The sequence below is a fragment of the Molothrus aeneus genome, chromosome 12 (genome assembly GCF_037042795.1).
Source record: "Molothrus aeneus isolate 106 chromosome 12, BPBGC_Maene_1.0, whole genome shotgun sequence".
In the NCBI taxonomy this organism is placed as follows: Eukaryota; Metazoa; Chordata; class Aves; order Passeriformes; family Icteridae; genus Molothrus; species Molothrus aeneus.
Window position 1 is genome coordinate 8886505 of NC_089657.1, and position 17506 is coordinate 8904010.

At 47.6% G+C, this 17506-nt stretch overlaps 3 protein-coding genes across 14 annotated transcripts in view; 1 reads left to right on the forward strand and 2 right to left on the reverse strand.

The window, feature by feature from the left end:
- Window positions 1–643: 643 nt before the first annotated feature.
- KCTD6 (potassium channel tetramerization domain containing 6) lies at window positions 644–8655 on the reverse strand. 5 transcript variants are annotated; one of them, XM_066557922.1, is made up of 3 exons: window positions 8550–8655; window positions 3262–3370; window positions 644–2046 (listed from the first exon to the last, which is right to left on the reverse strand). In XM_066557922.1, the coding sequence occupies exons 2-3, from the start codon at window positions 3286–3288 to the stop codon at window positions 1360–1362; spliced, it is 714 nt and encodes a 237-aa protein (XP_066414019.1). In that variant the 5' UTR covers window positions 3289–3370; window positions 8550–8655; the 3' UTR covers window positions 644–1359. The 5 variants fall into 5 exon arrangements, with proteins under 5 accessions (XP_066414019.1, XP_066414022.1, XP_066414020.1 ...); XM_066557925.1 differs by lacking the exon at window positions 8550–8655 and adding an exon at window positions 8280–8391; XM_066557923.1 differs by lacking the exon at window positions 8550–8655 and adding an exon at window positions 7189–7307.
- A 311-nt stretch (window positions 8656–8966) lies between these two features.
- Window positions 8967–14703, forward strand: PDHB (pyruvate dehydrogenase E1 subunit beta). The gene is made up of 9 exons (XM_066558191.1): window positions 8967–9128; window positions 9269–9376; window positions 9448–9510; window positions 9594–9629; window positions 9743–10028; window positions 10936–11046; window positions 11656–11747; window positions 12782–12923; window positions 13221–14703. The coding sequence occupies exons 1-9, from the start codon at window positions 8982–8984 to the stop codon at window positions 13364–13366; spliced, it is 1131 nt and encodes a 376-aa protein (XP_066414288.1). The 5' UTR covers window positions 8967–8981; the 3' UTR covers window positions 13367–14703.
- PXK (PX domain containing serine/threonine kinase like) overlaps window positions 14514–17506 on the reverse strand; it is a 33206-nt gene continuing 30213 nt past the window's right edge. For 2 of the 8 annotated variants that reach the window (XM_066558186.1, XM_066558185.1), the window contains exon 18: window positions 14514–15549. In XM_066558186.1, the coding sequence (XP_066414283.1) occupies window positions 15341–15549 (209 nt within the window). In that variant the 3' untranslated portion in view covers window positions 14514–15340. The remainder of the gene's footprint in view (window positions 15550–17506) is intronic. The other 6 variants (XM_066558188.1, XM_066558187.1, XM_066558190.1 and 3 more) reach the window with 3 other exon arrangements.

The following is a 17506-nucleotide window of genomic DNA, read 5'->3' on the forward strand; positions in this document are numbered from 1 at the left end:
AAGACAGCCTTCAGAACCAGATATGGGATGGAAAGCTCCCACCTACTTGGGACAAGAACTTCATGGGAGAACAGGATCCTCCACTCCATGAAACAGATACAAACTCCCTTACTCCCAGCTGCAATCAAGTTAGATCATAACCAGAAATTCTATGAATAACTATGACAAAGGGACCAGGATAAGTAGAAATGTCTGTATTGAAATTGAGTAAAGCCACAGCATTTGAGTGCCTTGACTTGAACATCACTAGAAAAAGCATTTTGCAGTAAGAATTATATCTATAAAGTCACTACATAAAGTGCTGACAAACCAGGCAAGTCTATTAGCAGCTACAAGTATTTAGGCTCTGTGTTCCCTCCATCCCTACCCCCTTAGTCAGTACAAATATTTGCCATCTTTCTATCAATCTAAAGCAGTTTTCAGAACACAAGTTTTGTCTATAATGAAGACATTTTTATCAACTGAGTAACATAAAAAGGAACAAATTACATCATTAATGGAAGAATCCAGGGCCCTACCAGAACACCCCAAATACTCCACAACACAAAAAAAACAGGATTTGGGTGGGAGGTTTTTTGTTTGGTTGGGTTTGGGTTTTTAAGTATGAGAATTCTAAAAGACAAAAAGAAAATACAAAACAGTATTCTGTATTTCACATTTTTATTAGCTTCTTCTGGCAGGCATTACACTTGGGAATAATATTGCACCAGGCATTAAAAATATGAATTCTACCACAGGGACATTTTGCATTTAGAATCCAATATAAATATTTGTAATCATATTTCCATGGCTACAGATAATATTTGGTTGCTTGATTTATATGCATAGAAAGAAACAGTTGTCATAACTGTAAGAAACTGTACTTATCAAGTACTTTTAAAGGGTGGGATTTGTTTTCCTAGAATATTACAATACTGTTTATTGATTTAGAAACTAAATTAGTCTACACAATAGCAGCTTCTCCCCAACTGCATTTTAAAATCTTTTTTGTTTCTTGCTCCCAGTGTCATAGCATTAGATGGATTAGAAACCATTTAAACAAGAGGTAATTTTAGCACTTTGAGTCGAGTCAGAGAATTGTGTTAATGACACAAAATACCCTATTGTACTGATTCTTCGGACTCCCTCTTTCAAACAAAAAGGTGTCTTGACTGAACAGGCACATGCACGGTTTTTTTTTCTGAACTGGACAAAAGAACAGAGCTGCTAGAGAATGAAACTCCTCCAGTCCTCACTGATAAACAATAAATAGTCGTATAAAAAAAGCCCATATTGTTGCTTTAGTCAAAATCCAGACTCTCTTGGGTTCACTGTCCAATGAAGTTGCTAATCACTGAAGTGGCTCCTGTGGAGTCAGAATCAGTCATCTGTTTTCCGTGCCAGTCTGCAGAAAGTCCAGTTATGCTCCACTGTGTTTTCATTGGCACGCTCGCTCATGTGGTGGACCCTGGTGTTCCTGATGGTGAAGCCTTGCTTGGTGATGTACTCCATGAGATGCACTCGCAGCGACACTTCCTGGTGGTAATCACACGGCCCAAAGGTGAAGGACACCTGGCAGTCCCTGGTGTCCATCATGTGCTTGTTCCACTTGGTGAAGTGGTTTGAAATGCCCTCCAGCAGTGCATGGACCTTGGTGGTGATGGTGAGCTGCGTGATGATCACAGCCACCGGGTTGGAGTACTTGGAAAGCTTGCGGGTGCTGGACAGCTCCACCACCTCCTCAAAGGTATCCACAGGATACAGCGGCTTGGGGTCATTGAGACACTGAATCAAGGGTTCAATCTGATAGAAGTCTGCTTCCTTCCGGAGCAGGTCAAACTCCTTGAAGTCCAGTGGCAAAGTGAGCTCTGAGGTCCTTAAAAAGTTAAGAACATAACGGAAAAGTGGTCCATCTCTGTCAATAAAGTAATTGCCCTGAGAGTCCCTGGCAGTGGGGAAGTCTCCCCTGAACATGGCCCCGAGCATTGAGTCAGGATATCTCGTTAGAGTTGTGAGGGAGGTCGTATACATGTGTCCACCCACATTTAGCGTGACTGGATCAGTCATCTAGAAAGAGAGAAATTGCAGAGTTTATCAAGCCCCAACAAGAAGAGTCGATCACCTTGCTGATACACACGGCAAATACTGCTGGAAAACTGGGGGAATCACGCTTCTCCTGTTCAGTGCCTCTAAGGGCTGCTCAAACCTGAACAAATCCAAGCCACCTAGCAACAAGGCACAACTGGCAACTAGACAGGATGATACTTAGCATGCAGAATGGACATTTCCAGAATGCTTTAGAAATCTTAACAACTGAGCTACTGTCGCAGGATCAAGTTTAGCATTCGGGCAGCAAGTTCTTTCCTATTCTACAGATGGGGAAATGAGAACAGAGAAATTTCCTGAAGAACAAGTTAGTCAGAATGAGGCCCAGCAATGTTCCTTACTTTCACAATCTGTCTCTCATTCTAGAACAAAACTAAAACAAACAAAAAAAAAAAAAAAGGAAAGAAAAAAATCAGCCAAACAAACGTTAAGCCTCTTTTTATCCCTCAAAAGAGGAAGACAATGCAGGTTTAAACATAGGACCAAGAGCTCACAATCAAAATAATCCACACTTTGGCTCAGATGCTTCATTAAAACAGGCAAGGAGAAAAAGAACTTTCAGCTTTTAACTCTAAAAAGAAATATTTATTAACAAATTAGCGTGCTGCATAGAAGTGGAGAGAAGAGCACAAACCAGTCTGCATCAGATTCCAGATAGCACACGAGGAAGCAAGAGAGAAAGGAACATAAATCCCATCTGGCCATCAACTCTAACAACCAGGACTGCAGCCAGCCAGAGAAAAGTGACATATGCATGGCAGCAGAATGAGAAGGGGAAGAAAATAAGATGTGCTTGTCTGGTTTGAGACAAGGTTTACAAGGAAAAATACTTTTCTTGATAAATAAAATGACAGAAGTCCTTAAAATAATAAGCAAAAGGCACAAACTATTTTCAGCTTTTGTGTTAGGAAAATGGTAACAGTGAGCTCAAGGCATTAGTTCAGTCCTGGCTGATTGTCCCCAGCAAATGTGAACCTGGGCACTCCCCACAAAGTGCACAGGAGGTGCTCAGCACTCCAGGGAAGGTGTGTAAGCTGTTGTAAAGCTGTTTTAACAGGTATAGTTTCCCTTCTCTCATGACTGAAGCTCTGGATCTACAGAAGGCAGATCTGGAAGGATTCTTGCTGCAGGACCCTGGAAGCCCAGTTGTGGTGCACAGTGCACACTTGCACTCACCATATATCCCCAGTCTCCATTATCCATCTGTTCACGTGCTTGAGCTGTGGTATTCCAAGTTTAACAGAAGGCTGCTGAAAGGATACACAATTCCTCTCCTCTTATCTCCCTGCAGGAAAAAGCACACACAAACACAGAACAAAACACGGCAGACCATCAGTACCTACAAGAACACCAAGGGGAATGCTTTCCAATCAAAGGCAGGCTCTCTGCCAGGAAAGCATTCAGCTACAAAGTCACATTAGCAGGAGAATCTGCAAACCCTCCTTCTCCCATCACATTACCCACAGGACTGCCTCTGGAGCACACGTAACCACTCCACCAGTTGCCTGAACATCCCAGTTTTCTTGAATAACAAGCAATGTGCCTCTGAGGGCAATACATGTTCACAAGCAACCTTTCACCTGGGAAACTGTGAGTACTTTGAAAGACAGATGCCATTTTCCCAATTAAAAAAGTTTATTTAGCCACCTCTGAGGTCACACACGTGATCTGTTAATATTAGTCAACATTCCCATGCTCCAGTTTCAAACTGCTCAGAAAAATAAATCAAGCATGAAAGTCAATGAACACTAAGAATAAAAAAAACCCTCACTGCAGAATTAATAATTCAGTAGTGGAGAACTGCAACTGATAGCAAGAACATTAATCTACAGACAAAGAGTATGAAAGGACTTCCCAGACACCTACTCTCAAAAGCAATCTCTGTAGGGACAAGCCAGAGGACATCTAACATGCTGTCAACACACTCCAACAAAAGCAATTTGAGAAGAGATTCATGCTGTGACTTCCCAGAAGATGCTGAGCTGTTGACTTGCATAACAAGGAGACTGTCCACAGGAGCACAAGGCAAATGCACAGCCAAGCTGTGCAGCTCAAGAAGGGGGAAGTGAATGACCTCAGAGTCCAGTGTTGATGTGCCAAAGGTGGCCTGTCAACCTTGTCAAGCCATGGAAGGACAGGGAAGCCAGTCATCAGTAAGCCTTTATCCCTGCCCAGAGCCTGCCTCTCTGCTAGAACTGCTGAAAATTTAGGTCAGCCCGTTTTAAGTAGGGTAAAGCTTCTCAGCTTTGTTTATTTTTACATCTTAAAAAGACCACACAGTTCCCAAGACTTCTGGTCCCATCCTCTTTACTAACAAACTTCAACATGCAGCCACCCAGCTAAAGGCAGCACAAAGATTTAGCCAAGCCAGAGCCCCATACTGCAAAACTACTCAATGTTCACACTTAATTCCCAGCCAAAAAGGATACCTTGCCCTTCTCATTCCTAGGAAATGAGGTGAGTTTCATTCACTACAGAACAAGGCAGCACATCCCACCTCTCTGTGCCCTGCTGCCCTGCCCAAATCCACAGCCTGGGCAAAACAGTGTCCAGCAGGTCAGGTCCTTGGGACCCAGCAGCACAAGCACAGCCCCAGCTGCCTCTCAGGTGGATTAAAGAGTAAAAAAAACAAAATCAGTATATGAAAATAGTGAGGTCAGACAACAGAAGACTAAGGAATACTAAGATACAGAACAAGTCATACCAGGATCCTATTTTTACAAATTAGAGACAGAGTATGCCTCAAGAGAGGACATTAAAGCACATCCCCCAGCAGCAGATAAACCTGGAGCACCAGCTCTTTTGCCAACCTCTGTAATTATTTTTTAAACTGCTCACAAATCAAGAAGTCAATTCTTTCAGAGTTTTGCTGTTTGTTTTTTTGTTTAATTTTGTTTTGGGTTTTGGGGGGGTTTTGTGAGGTTTTTGTTTGTTTGTTTGTTTGTTTGGGGGCGTTTTTTTGTTTGGTTTGGTTTTGGTTTTTGGGGGGCTCTTTTTTGAATTGTCACTCAAGTACAGTTTGTAAACTTTAGGCAAAAGACCAGACGTTTTAAATTCTAGCAATTGAAGGTATTATTCTGGTCAAGTACAAGATGAGGATAACATGCAGATGCATTAAAATCATACGAGACTGGTACAGGTTTCTGATACTCACTTGAAAGTGAAATGATGCAGCCAGCCAGAAACCTCACCAGTAATCATGACAGAAGAGATCTGCAGTCTTAATAAAATTAACTCAAATTACACATCCAGAATATTTCAAAGGCAGAGATGTCCATCAGTGTTATTTTAACTAGGGAATATGATGTTATTTTGGTCAGCATGTAAGTCCAGTACAGATGAATCAAGACTTCACCAGGGAAAGAAAGAGATGACACTGCAAGCTGGTGCAAAGGCATGATTTAATCTTTGATCACAGCACTGCTGTGTAACACCAGAGTGAAAAATTTACAAGAGCAATTATCTGGAACAAACCTAGCCTTCAACATAGAAGGGGCATGGAGAAATCTCTGACCCTTGTGTAGGGACCCAGAACCACAAGGCACACACAGACCTCCCTGGCAAACCAGTGCTGGAGCGAGATGTGCCACACAAAAGGAGATACCAGGAGCCCATCCTAAAAAGCCTGAGTGTGATCCCAGCTCTTCACTACTTCCCTCATCAGCCTGGGAGCTCTGAATTTCCAGACAACTTCACAGGTGAAAGTAGCTTAGTTTGGGTACAACCTGAGCTAAGGACTCACCAACCACACCACAGCAAGGCTAGGGATGGACACCCTCCATGACATGTGCCCTTTCAATGATGCTTTAAATCCTCCTGAATGGGACCCAGTGATCACCAGGGGGTGGGCAGACACTCCATCCATCCCCCAGCACAGGCAGCCTCAAGCCAGCTCTGTCCTTGTGTCACACACCAATGGACTGCACGCAGGGACAAGCTTGCCAACACAGCTACTCCTGTCCAGACAGCAAATTACAGATGACACACAGTCATATCCCAAGGCAGCCTACATTTGATAACCACAAAAGAATATTTAAAGTGAAATTCAGTCAGACAAATTGCTGACACAGTTCAGCCAAACGGGATGTCCCTCTCTGGTGGGAGCAGAAGTGCAGGGACAGTGTCAAACCACAGTCCTGCTGTGGTGACACTGCTTTGCCTGCAGGGAGGGGACACACAGCAGTGACACGGTCACTGGGGCTCCTGCCACAGCCCAGCACAGCCAGAACTGGAATGGCACAGTGAGAAGCAAGAAAAGCACTCAGGTCATCACTTTATACTCAACACACCAAACTGGATACCTGCATTTATAAAATGCTCGCTCTTATTTCATTTGTTATGACTCAGAGGATTACAGGATTGTTTATCAGCAACACTGCTGCAACAGGTAGTGCCACTAACTCCAGCAGGGCTTCTCCCAGAACACAGCTGCAAACCAGTTTGCAAACTGAAATTCAAAGAAAGCATTTAAGAGTCAGATGAACGTCTGCATCTGTGAAAACACACACACACACACACACACACACAGAGACACACTCAGGCCAGGCCAGGCATGCCAGCAGCCCTGCCAGGCATCCACACTGCTGGCACTACAGGCTACCACCACTCCTGGAGAGAGCCCTGCAATGGTGCAACACGCAGTTACTCCAAGGAGGAGCAGAAATACACCAAGCTGTTGTAAGTCAAGAGGCACAGACTACCTGATTTGCTCTGAATGTTCCTCACCTAGTTTTTCAAACAAAAGAATTAAGGGATTTACTTGTGGCAATAATCTTTCATGGGCAGTTTGGTATGAATATTACAGCACAGGCTGTTCAACCTCAAGAGCATCAAAAGTTACTTTTGATTCCTATGTCAATAGAGAGATGGAAGGAATTCTAAGCAATAGCAACTTAAAAAATGAAAAAGAGCAAGGTAAGACTCTGACATACACTTGGCATTTCAGCTACTCACCCCCTTTGTGAGCTCCCTACCTCTCACTTCAAGATGAGAAGGAACTCCATCCACCAGCACAGTTATGCTGTACCGGGACAAACTCTCTCTTCCCCAGCCAGTCAGAAAATTTGAAAGGCAAGTTCTTCCTGTAAATTACTGGTGACTCACCTGAACTGACAAACACTGAGCAGCACCAGTGCTGACTGTTCTCCACCAAACTACAGTGAGCTGATGGTCTGCAGAGCACCCCGAGTTCCAGCTCTGTGCCACCCTAACCAGGGGAGTGAGGAGGAGGAGCGTTCTCAAAACAACCAGTTATCAAATCTTCTGGCAATTCAGCAGATCAGCTTCACCAAAGAAAGCACCTACTGCCTTCTACACATGTCAAGTCTATCATGACTAATGCAGTTTATTAGAAGTTAACTTAGCTTTTGCTTTCCTTGGGTTGTTTTATACTAATACTCAGTCTTTACCTCAGGCAGGATGGAAAAACGCTCACGCTAGCCACTCAACATTTTCACTCCTTTATGTTTAATTGCTTCACTATAAATTCCAAGCTCCTAAAGTTTCCATCCCTTCCCCAAGGAGCTCTATGACATCCTGTTTTAAGCCCTGATTCCAAACCTGTATTTCAATTGCTTCTTGTTGGAAGAGCCCACATCCCAGTACGACTTTGGTCCTCCTATAAGAGACTCAAAGGAGGACTCTAATACCCAGCCTGGTCCTGCTGAAGCAGCCCAGGGCACTCAGGCTTCCAGGACCTGTGATAATAATTGGGGTTTATCCATGTACTTTCCTTATGTGATATTAACCAGTGCTTTTCCATTGAGGAAACACATCTCTGAACAGTTTTGGCGGCGGGCAGGTGTCAGAAACACGGAGCATCCCTGCACACAGATGGGCTTTAGCACACATACAGACCAAGGAGTGACAGCAACAAGGGACAGAAATCCCCCCTGAAAGCGCAGAGTGGGGTCCAGGGATTCAGCAGGAGCCGGGAAGTGCCCGTTTCCATCCCAGAAGAGCCAACGAGACGGTGATAAAAGAACTCTCCCCCGGATCACCGTGATTCAGCAAAGATGCTGGGAATTAACCCCTTCTGCCTCTCTCCCCGCAAGTGACCCGCGAGCCCACGGCCTGACCCCCACCCCACAACAGAGTCCCAGCTCTGCCTCCTCTCCCGCTGGGGAAGCAGGACCCGCTCCCCTCCCGGTCCAGAGCAAACGCCCGGGTCCCGCCGCCTCCCTGCCAGGGCTCACCGCCGGCACCGCCGCTCCCACCGGGCATCCCCCGCGCCCGACCGGGAACGGGACCCGTAACACCGCTCCCATCCCCACGCGAACGCGGGGCCTCCGCTCCCATTGCCCGGCCGGGCACGGCCCCGGGAGCCCGGCACCGGCACCTGCCCCGCTCCCCGCTCCCGCCGTGACGCGCTGCCCTCCGCGGCCGCGGCCCCCGCCCCGCACCGCCCCCCGAGCCGGGGCAGCCCCGGGCCCGGCCCCGCGCCCCCCGCCCGCCCCGGCACTCACGGGCGCAGCTCTCGGCGCTGAGGCGGAGCCCGGCGGCAGCAGCGGCGGGGACCGTGCCCGAGCCCGGAGCGGAGCCGCCGGCGCGGGCGGGGACGGCGCGGGGGAGTGTCCCGGCGGGCCCCGCCCCGGCGGTCGGTGACGGGGCGGGGCGGACGGGCGAGGCCGGGACGCGCGTTCCCGCCGCCCAGGGGCCGCCCGGCGGTTCCGGCCCGTCCCCGCGGGCGCGTCCCCGCGGGGCTGCGCGGGCCCGACCGGGGCCGTGGGCGGGGCGTTCGGGCGCGCGCCACGCGCGGCCCCGCGGGGGTCCCCGCACGGCCCCGGTGCCGGAAGTGGCGCAAGAAGGCCGCGCGCTCCTCGCCGCCTCCCGCGCGCCGCGGAACCTCTCGCGAGAGCCGCGGGGAGGCGGGGCCAGGCGGCCCAGGGCGAGAGGACATGGGCAAGATGGCGGCGGCTGCGGCGACCCTGCGGCACCTGGCGCTGGGTGCCCGCCTCGCCCCGCACGGCAGCGGCGCTCGGGCCCCGCTCCAGCGGCTCCAGCAGCGCAGGGGCCTCCGCCTGTCCGCGCCCGCCGCCATACAGGTAGCGGGGAGGGCTGCCCCCTCAGGGAAGGGTCCAGCCCCGGGGCGGGCGGGCGGTGAGGTGACTTGGCCGCTGGGCTGAGGTGACTCCGGCATGTGGGGAGCGGGTCCCCGCTCAGCCCGCCCGCCGCTGTCTCGCAGGTGACGGTGCGGGACGCGCTGAACCAGGCGCTGGATGAGGAGCTGGAGCGGGACGAGCGCGTCTTCCTGCTGGGCGAGGAGGTGGCACAGTACGATGGCGCCTACAAGGTATGTGGGAGACGCTGGCGGCCCGGGAAGGGGCTTCAGGCGGGCCCTGACTCCTTTCTCCTACCCTGCAGATCTCCAGGGGTCTCTGGAAGAAGTACGGGGACAAAAGGGTGATCGACACCCCGATATCCGAGGTGAGGCTGCCCTCTGTCCTACGCTGGTGATCCTTCCATCAGCTGCTCCCTGGTACTTATCCCTTGGTTTCCCTATTTTTCAGATGGGCTTTACAGGAATCGCTGTCGGTGCTGCTATGGTTTGTACATTTGCATTCCTCTACTTCTAGTATTTAAAATTAAACCGTTTGTATGTCAAAAAACATATTTCATGTTTTTATGTCAAAAACCCACATTTCAATACATTTAATAGGCAGGGTTGAGACCAGTGTGTGAATTCATGACATTCAACTTCTCGATGCAAGCGATCGATCAGGTGATCAACTCTGCTGCCAAGACCTGTTACATGTCTGCCGGCTCCATCCCCGTGCCCATCGTGTTCCGCGGCCCCAACGGCGCCTCGGCGGGCGTGGCCGCCCAGCACTCGCAGTGCTTCGCTGCCTGGTACGGCCACTGCCCCGGCCTCAAAGTCGTCAGCCCCTGGAGCTCCGAGGATGCCAAAGGGCTGCTGAAAGCATCCATCCGGGATGACAATCCAGGTGGGCACGAGCAGGTCATAGCAATGCCTGGCAGTCGATCCTAAGGAATGTCTGGTTTTACCCACAAAACAAAGATTGGTTAAACCCTGAAGCACTCAAGGTTGGCTTACTGCAGTTTTAGGGTATGTGAAAAGACACAGATGGATTCGTGCTTTTCTCTTTCTTTCTGAGGAGAGGCTGTGACAGCCCAGGGCTGGGTTAAGAGATGTTGGCTGTGTCTGGTTTGGAGAGCACTCTGAGCATGCAGAAAGGCTTCTGTGCAAGAGCTGAAATAATCCTGAACCTTTTCACTATGTGATGGGAAACAATACCTGATTTTTCCTTACTAGCTGCCACATAACAGTCCCCTGCCATGCTGACAGTAGACTGATTTTATGCTGCTGCCAGGTGCACAGTTTTAGTTCTAGTTTGGTATCAACGAGGAAACCTGGGAGTATTTACAAATCTATTATAAAGGGGTTAAAAAGGGTAAAGATGAGCTAGGAGAATTATTATATTACATTACATTCCTACATTTATAGTGCCTATGTAACTCAATTTTACAGGTCATGAAATTCAAATTATAAATTCAGAATGTCTTTATTCAAGAGCAGGGCAACCTTTGACTTTATTTTTTCTCAAACTGTAATTAAAAATATGAGACCTTTCTAAAACTAGTGATTGTACTGTCATGTACCAAAAGTAAAATGACTCACCTCATTTCAGAGTTGTTGTAGAAGTTTTTTAAATAATTCATTATTGAAGTAAAAACTTAGATTTACTTCTTTTTTTTTAATTCTTTCTGCAAACAGTCCTCACTCCCTTGTTGCCTGGGTGGGTTTGCTGTCTTGAGCTGCAGGACTGTTAATGGTCAGTGCAGGCCTGTGCCTGCAGCTGTACACACTAATCCAAGTATGTTTCCTTCTAGTTGTGGTGCTGGAAAGTGAATTACTCTATGGTGTTCCCTTTGAAATGTCTGAACAGGCACAGTCAAAGGAATTTGTTATTCCCATTGGGAAAGCTAAAATAGAAAAGCAAGGTAAGCTGAGAATGCATTTGTTTCCTTATTAATTGACATACTTGGAGTCTTTTCTTAACCTCTCGTCTATTCAGGGTACAGAGAAGTATTTCAAATGTTAAGTATTCAAATGTTCTTTTATCCAGTAGTGTGGTTTCATGTTCTGTTGCCCTTACAAGGAAATACTACCTGATTGTCCATATCTCAGCTTAACCTATACCCTTCCAAAGGATTCCATAAAGGATTTGTTCTGTAGTACAGATTGGGTAGGTGATGGCTGAAACAGTTTTTTCCTCACCTAAGCATGTGATTTTGGTGAAAAATGCAAAAAGAGATCATTGTAGTGTTTCTGCCCACTTTTTCATAATTTACCTCTGAATCATATGAATATTTGAATAGGATAATCTGAAAACTCTATTAAATACCTCTTCAGTTCCCTGAATTCAAGGGCAAAATTCGTGTCTTAACATGGTCCTTCATCTCTTCATACTGTCTGGGCTCAGTATTTCAAATAAATCTAAGAACCTAAAATTTGCAAGTGAATCCTAATGCTACCTTGAAAGGAACCTGAGGTCTAGAAAAAAGCTTGAAATCTCCAGAAGTTTTTTCTAACTCTTGTTTCTGTTGTAGGAACTCATGTTACATTAGTGGCACACTCAAGACCTGTTGGCCATTGTTTGGAAGCAGCTGCTGTACTTTCTAAAGAAGGTGTAGAGTGTGAGGTGAGCGAGGTTTGGGTTACTTTTCTCTTTCCCTGAATTGGGGGTGGGGAAAAAGTAGCATCTACTTGTTCAAGTTCTGCAAAACTTCGTGTTATTAACTACAAGGGTCTTAATCCTTGCAAGTGCCCTAACAGCATGTGCCTTTCATGTTTCTGAGTTAGAAATTATTTATTAAGTCTTGTTTTTGGAGTCAGAACAGCTGGAAGTGCTGAGGGGCCCTGTACCCAGACAGTGTTGGCTGACAGGCTTAGGGCACAGTTCACACGCTCAGGGCACAGCTCACAGGCTCAGGGCACAGTTCACACGCTCAGGGCACAGTTCACACGCTCAGGGCACAGGCTCAGCTCACAGGCTCAGGGCACAGGCTCAGGGCACAGCTCACAGGCTCAGGGCACAGCTCACAGGCTCAGCTCACAGCTCACAGGCTCAGGGCACAGCTCACAGGCTCAGGGCACAGGCTCAGGGCACAGGCTCAGGGCACAGCTCACAGGCTCAGGGCACAGCTCACAGGCTCAGGGCACGGCTCACAGGCTCAGGGCACAGCTCACAGGCTCAGGGCACAGCTCACAGGCTCAGGGCACAGCTCACAGGCTCAGCTCACAGCTCACAGGCTCAGGGCACGGCTCACAGGCTCAGGGCACAGCTCACACGCTCAGGGCACAGCTCACACGCTCAGGGCACAGGCTCAGGGCACAGTTCACACACTCAGGGCATAGCTCACAGGCTCAGCTCACAGGCTCAGGGCACAGCTCACAGCTCACAGGCTCAGCTCACAGCTCACAGGCTCAGGGCACAGCTCACAGGCTCAGGGCACAGGCTCAGGGCACAGTTCACACGCTCAGGGCACAGGCTCAGGGCACAGGCTCAGGGCACAGTTCACACACTCAGGGCATAGCTCACAGGCTCAGCTCAGAGGCTCAGGGCACAGGCTCAGCTCACAGGCTCTGGGCACAGGCTCAGGGCACAGCTCACAGGCTCAGGGCACAGCTCACAGGCTCAGGGCACAGCCAGGCTCACACTCTGCCTTTCCCCAGGTCATAAACCTGCGAACCATTCGACCGATGGACATAGAGACGGTGGAAGCCAGCGTGGTCAAGACAAACCATCTGGTCACTGTAGAAGGAGGTTGGCCCCAGTTTGGAGTAGGAGCTGAAATCTGTGCCAGGATCATGGAAGGTACTGAGTTTTACAACACACTGATCTCATTCCCTACTCTAAATCCTGATTATTCTTGATGAAGCCAGGCAAAAGCAGAGTTAGAGGTTACATCAGAGGAGTGGAGCTGTCTTACTCTGGAGATTTTCATGGGATGGGTAACCAAACCCCAGAGTGCATGAACACAAACAAGCCAGAACACTTCATTTCTGGAATATTAGAGCTACAGGAACAAAATTGTTTCAATAGAGTAAGATTCAGAAATTAAATCAAGATAAAGCATAGTACTTGGCAACCTGACACTGTCTTCTGTTTCAGGGCCTGCCTTTAACTACCTGGATGCTCCAGCTGTGCGTGTCACCGGTGCTGATGTCCCCATGCCTTATGCAAAAATCTTAGAGGATAACAGCATACCTCAAGTGAAGGATATAGTATTTGCAGTGAAAAAAGCTTTGAATATATAAGTTGTAAATAGATGTTTTAAAATCCTGCTCTACAAGGCATTCTTGGTGTTGGGCATGTTGTATGCATAATTTCTGTTGTATAAGCTCCATGATCTTTTGTACAGTGGGGAAAGTATAGTGACCTCCCAAACTATTTATATGGGGTTACCCCCCAAGGCACACTTTCTGTCTGCAACCATGTGGTAATGCTTGTTTGTTCAACAGTACAGCTGGGTCAGTGCTGCTGTTTGTGGAGAAACCCTGTTGTAAACTCAGCATGAGGGAAAAATCCTCTGGTTTTGCTTGTCTTGTAAGTACCAGAGGAGCTGTGTTGAACCTGCTGCAGCAGTGATTGAGTGCAGAGCTGCAGAGAGCAGGAGCAGGCCTTGAATGCTGTACAGCTGCAGGAGCCTGTGGTTGCAAGGCTCATTAGAGAGCAATGATCAGGCTGATCACTGAAGCCCAGCCCCTCAGTGCAGCAGTTCACTGCAGCTCTGAGCAGAGGCTGTGGCAGCCCAGGGCTGGGTTAAGAGATGGTGGCTGTGTCTGCTTTGAAGAGCACTCTGCACATGCAGAAAGGCTTCTGTACAAGAGCTAAAATAAAGATCCTGAACCTTTCCACTATGTGATGGGAAACAATACCTAATTTTTCCTTACTAGCTGCCACATGACAGTGATTAAAAAAAATGCCCAGATGCTTTGCTTTTACTATTCAAGTTTTTTGTGGTTTTTTGTTGTTTTTTTTTTTAACTTCTCACCTGGGCTGACAACAGCACACTCTTACTATAGCTCTTGCAGTGCAAAATGAGTTTATTCAGCTGCACTGAGCCTAAGCAGCAGGTGTGTGGAGTGTGTATGAAGAGCTGGGACACATTCAGAGCAGCCTGTTGGAGATCCCAGGGAGCTCTGCCAGGCTTCCCTCAGCAGCTTCTGGTACAGAGGGAAAGCTGCCTGGAGGAGCCTGTGCAGCAGGGGCTGCTCTGCCCCTCGGGTAAATGGGGGGAGAGGATCTTCTGTAAGCAGGCAGAAGAGCTTGGGTCCTGTTTCTGCAGAGCCAGGAATACTCCCCAGGGTATTTCCTTTAGCAGAGGTGCTGCTCAGTTCTTGGGAGGTCTGGCTTGGAGGTTGAATCCCACTGGAACATACCCACCACATGCTGCTGAAGGAATTCCATTAACATTTTAATAAAAATGAATATCACAGGTTACATGAAACTTTGTACAGACATTCTCTGCATAGTAACAAACACTGATGTACTTGAATTTAAAAAAATGGATTATCTATAATCCTTTAAAGTGCAATTTGTTTAAGGTTTTAAATCAAAGGATCTTGCAATAAAGTTTAAATGATAGAATTAACTTGAAGTAACTTTTCATTTAATTAAATCAACAATAACATCCCAGTGGCCTATAACCTCCCACTTCAACTGCTTCCTCATTTAAAAACACTTTCCCCTAGAGTTGCAGGTAGGATGTCCATTTAAACAAGCTTCATGAGACAGCATTTTAACTCCACCAGCAAAACATGGTGGGAATAAGATTTAATTCTCCAGTTCCCTCACCTGTGCAGTATGTTTCAAGGATTGGATTATGTAAAACAAATTGTTGACTCCATGCAGCAAGAATTAAGATGAGTTACAAGTGCATGAAAAGAGTTGAAAAACTGAGCAGACTAAAACTACATTCCTGTAATTTGAAAAATAGGGTGGAATGGAGCTAGGAAAAATGCAATGATTTACCATCATCGTGGTCATTCCTATTTCAGATTTTTTGTTCAGCTGTACAGGAGCTGGTGTACCCCTGGAGCTGTAGCTGGAGAACCCAGTTCCTGCAGCCAAGTGAAGACCCGGAGTACTCATCCCAGCAGGGCAGAGCAGCTCGGGCAGGGCAGTGCTGAAACCAGGGAGAGGGGAGCTGCAGCTGCCGTGTGCTGGTGGGTCAGGAGGGGCAGCACAGGAGGGGGAGAGGGAATTGAATCCTGGAGTGACCGGGGGCCTCAGCTGATCCTGGGAGCGCTGTAGTCGCACGTCTGCGTTTTCTTCAGAGTTCCTTTCTGGAAGTTCTGGATGGAGCTGAGCAGGGCTCCTCGGCTGGCGCTGACCTCGGGTCGTGCCGGGGGCACCTCCGCGCTCACCTCTGAGCCCGGGGGCGGAGCTGCTGGCGGCAGGGGCGGCAGGGGTGGGGCTGGGGGTATGGACGATGCTCCTGAGGAGTTGGGGAGAGAAGATGGAGTTTGGTTATGCCAGGCATGTCCTGCCCCAGAGGCCTGAGGCTGCTCGGCTGGACTTGGTCAGTCCTGCACTAGTCCCGTCACCCCTTGAATGCCAGTGGAGTGTGAAGAACAGAACAGATGGAAAATGCCAAAGTGATACAATCCCTCTATCTGCAGGTGAGATATCATGGCATCTGAGATACCTCTGAAATGAAGCCTGAAGGGCCTCAGGACTCAGATGTAAAACATGACTCGTGTGATCTTGCACCAAGGAAAACGGAGATCACTGAACGGGACTTCCCAGGTTCAGCTTCTCCTGCTTGTCCCTAGTGAGGCAGTTTGTTCTTTGGGACATGAACAGTAACAAAGACTGGAAGCAAAATTTAATTCCTGTTCTTATATAACTCACAATCCTGTGAATGAAGAACCACATCCCTGTAGTATCTGTGATGACCATTTCGCTTGGCCAGATTATACTTCATTTTTAGAGTACTAACTGCAGATAGAGTTTTCTGGAAGTGTTTTACACTTCCAAAGTTCTGTTTGACTTTCTCCAAATATGTTGTAACACATGGTTGTTTTGACAGACTGAATGAATCACAACACTTGTCACACACACCTCCAGCCTGCCTCTCCTGTTCCCACATTTGTACTCTGTCCCTTGCTCTCTCTGCCAGCCACGTCCACTTTCTGCTTCTCATCCAAGCTCAGCCTGCACATCCTGACTCCCTGGGAAGCCAGAGCCCACAGTGGAATGTGCAGCAGTGAGGGCCTGCATGGAGCTGTTTCCTGGCAGTTCAGACCCAGGCAAGTGGCCTCCCTCACTCACCCCAGGCACTCTCCCAAGCACCCTGATCTTGTGCAGCCCTGCTGCTGCACACTGCTACACCAGTCAAATAACAATGGGCCATCTTGTCTCATGTTCTGGAAGGAGTAGGGACATAAAGACTAATATCCTGGTACTGCTCAGCAGTGACTTTGAACTCCATCATCTAGATCATGAGTTATGCCATAGGAAGACTGAAGAGACAAATGGCACCTATTAACACTTGCTTCCAGTAGCTCTGACCTACAAAGAGGAATATACTGGTAAATGGCAAGAACTGTGATACGGGGCAAGGAAAACAACATGAAGGCAACCAAGAGACTGTTGTTCCTGACGTGAACAAATATCAAGTAGAGGTGAGCAAATATCAAGTAATTATGTAACATTATGCCACTCTGACTCAAAAGGGATTTGATGAAGGATAAAGCTCAACTACAGAAAAAAAGCAGACAAAAGTCCTCTGTGCTCCATTTGTCTGTCAATTCCTCATCAACAATTTGTTTTAGGCTAACAAGTAAAGTAAAAACAGAACTGCTGTTATTAAAACAAGCAGTTATACTAGATGAAAGACATAATTCAAAACTCCTTAATTTTCTATCTGTACCAGTCTTTGAAGAAAGACTTTTCCCATATGAGAGCAAGCTCAAGATGCAGAGTATTCACATAAAGCATCCAATTTTGGCAGTGTACATTAATATGTGCTGTGACTGTAGCACTTCCAGCTCTTCAGGAGAAATTCTCATTGGCACAAAAGCCTTCTGTGAAAACAAAGCGTTGAAGTACATTGAGCTCATCTTCACTCTCTTCCCTTCCAGAGGAAATACTCAAGTCCTAATAGAAACACCAGAGATCAACTGAAACAATTTAACCTGCCTGTTCTACGTGAATCAACTGCTTTCTGAGGTAACCAAAACTTCACACAGTGGCAGCACAAACTGAAACAAATTGCATACCAGGGCCTTCTAACTTATACAAATCTGCTTTTTACATTTGCTAAAGATGTACATCAATTTACTGTTAGAAATACTGACAAACGTTCCCAGCATTAGAGTCCTGTTTCTCTTGTGGATGGATGCCAGGAAAGAAAAACTTGGCACTTGTCCAAAGGAAGAACAAGACCAAGA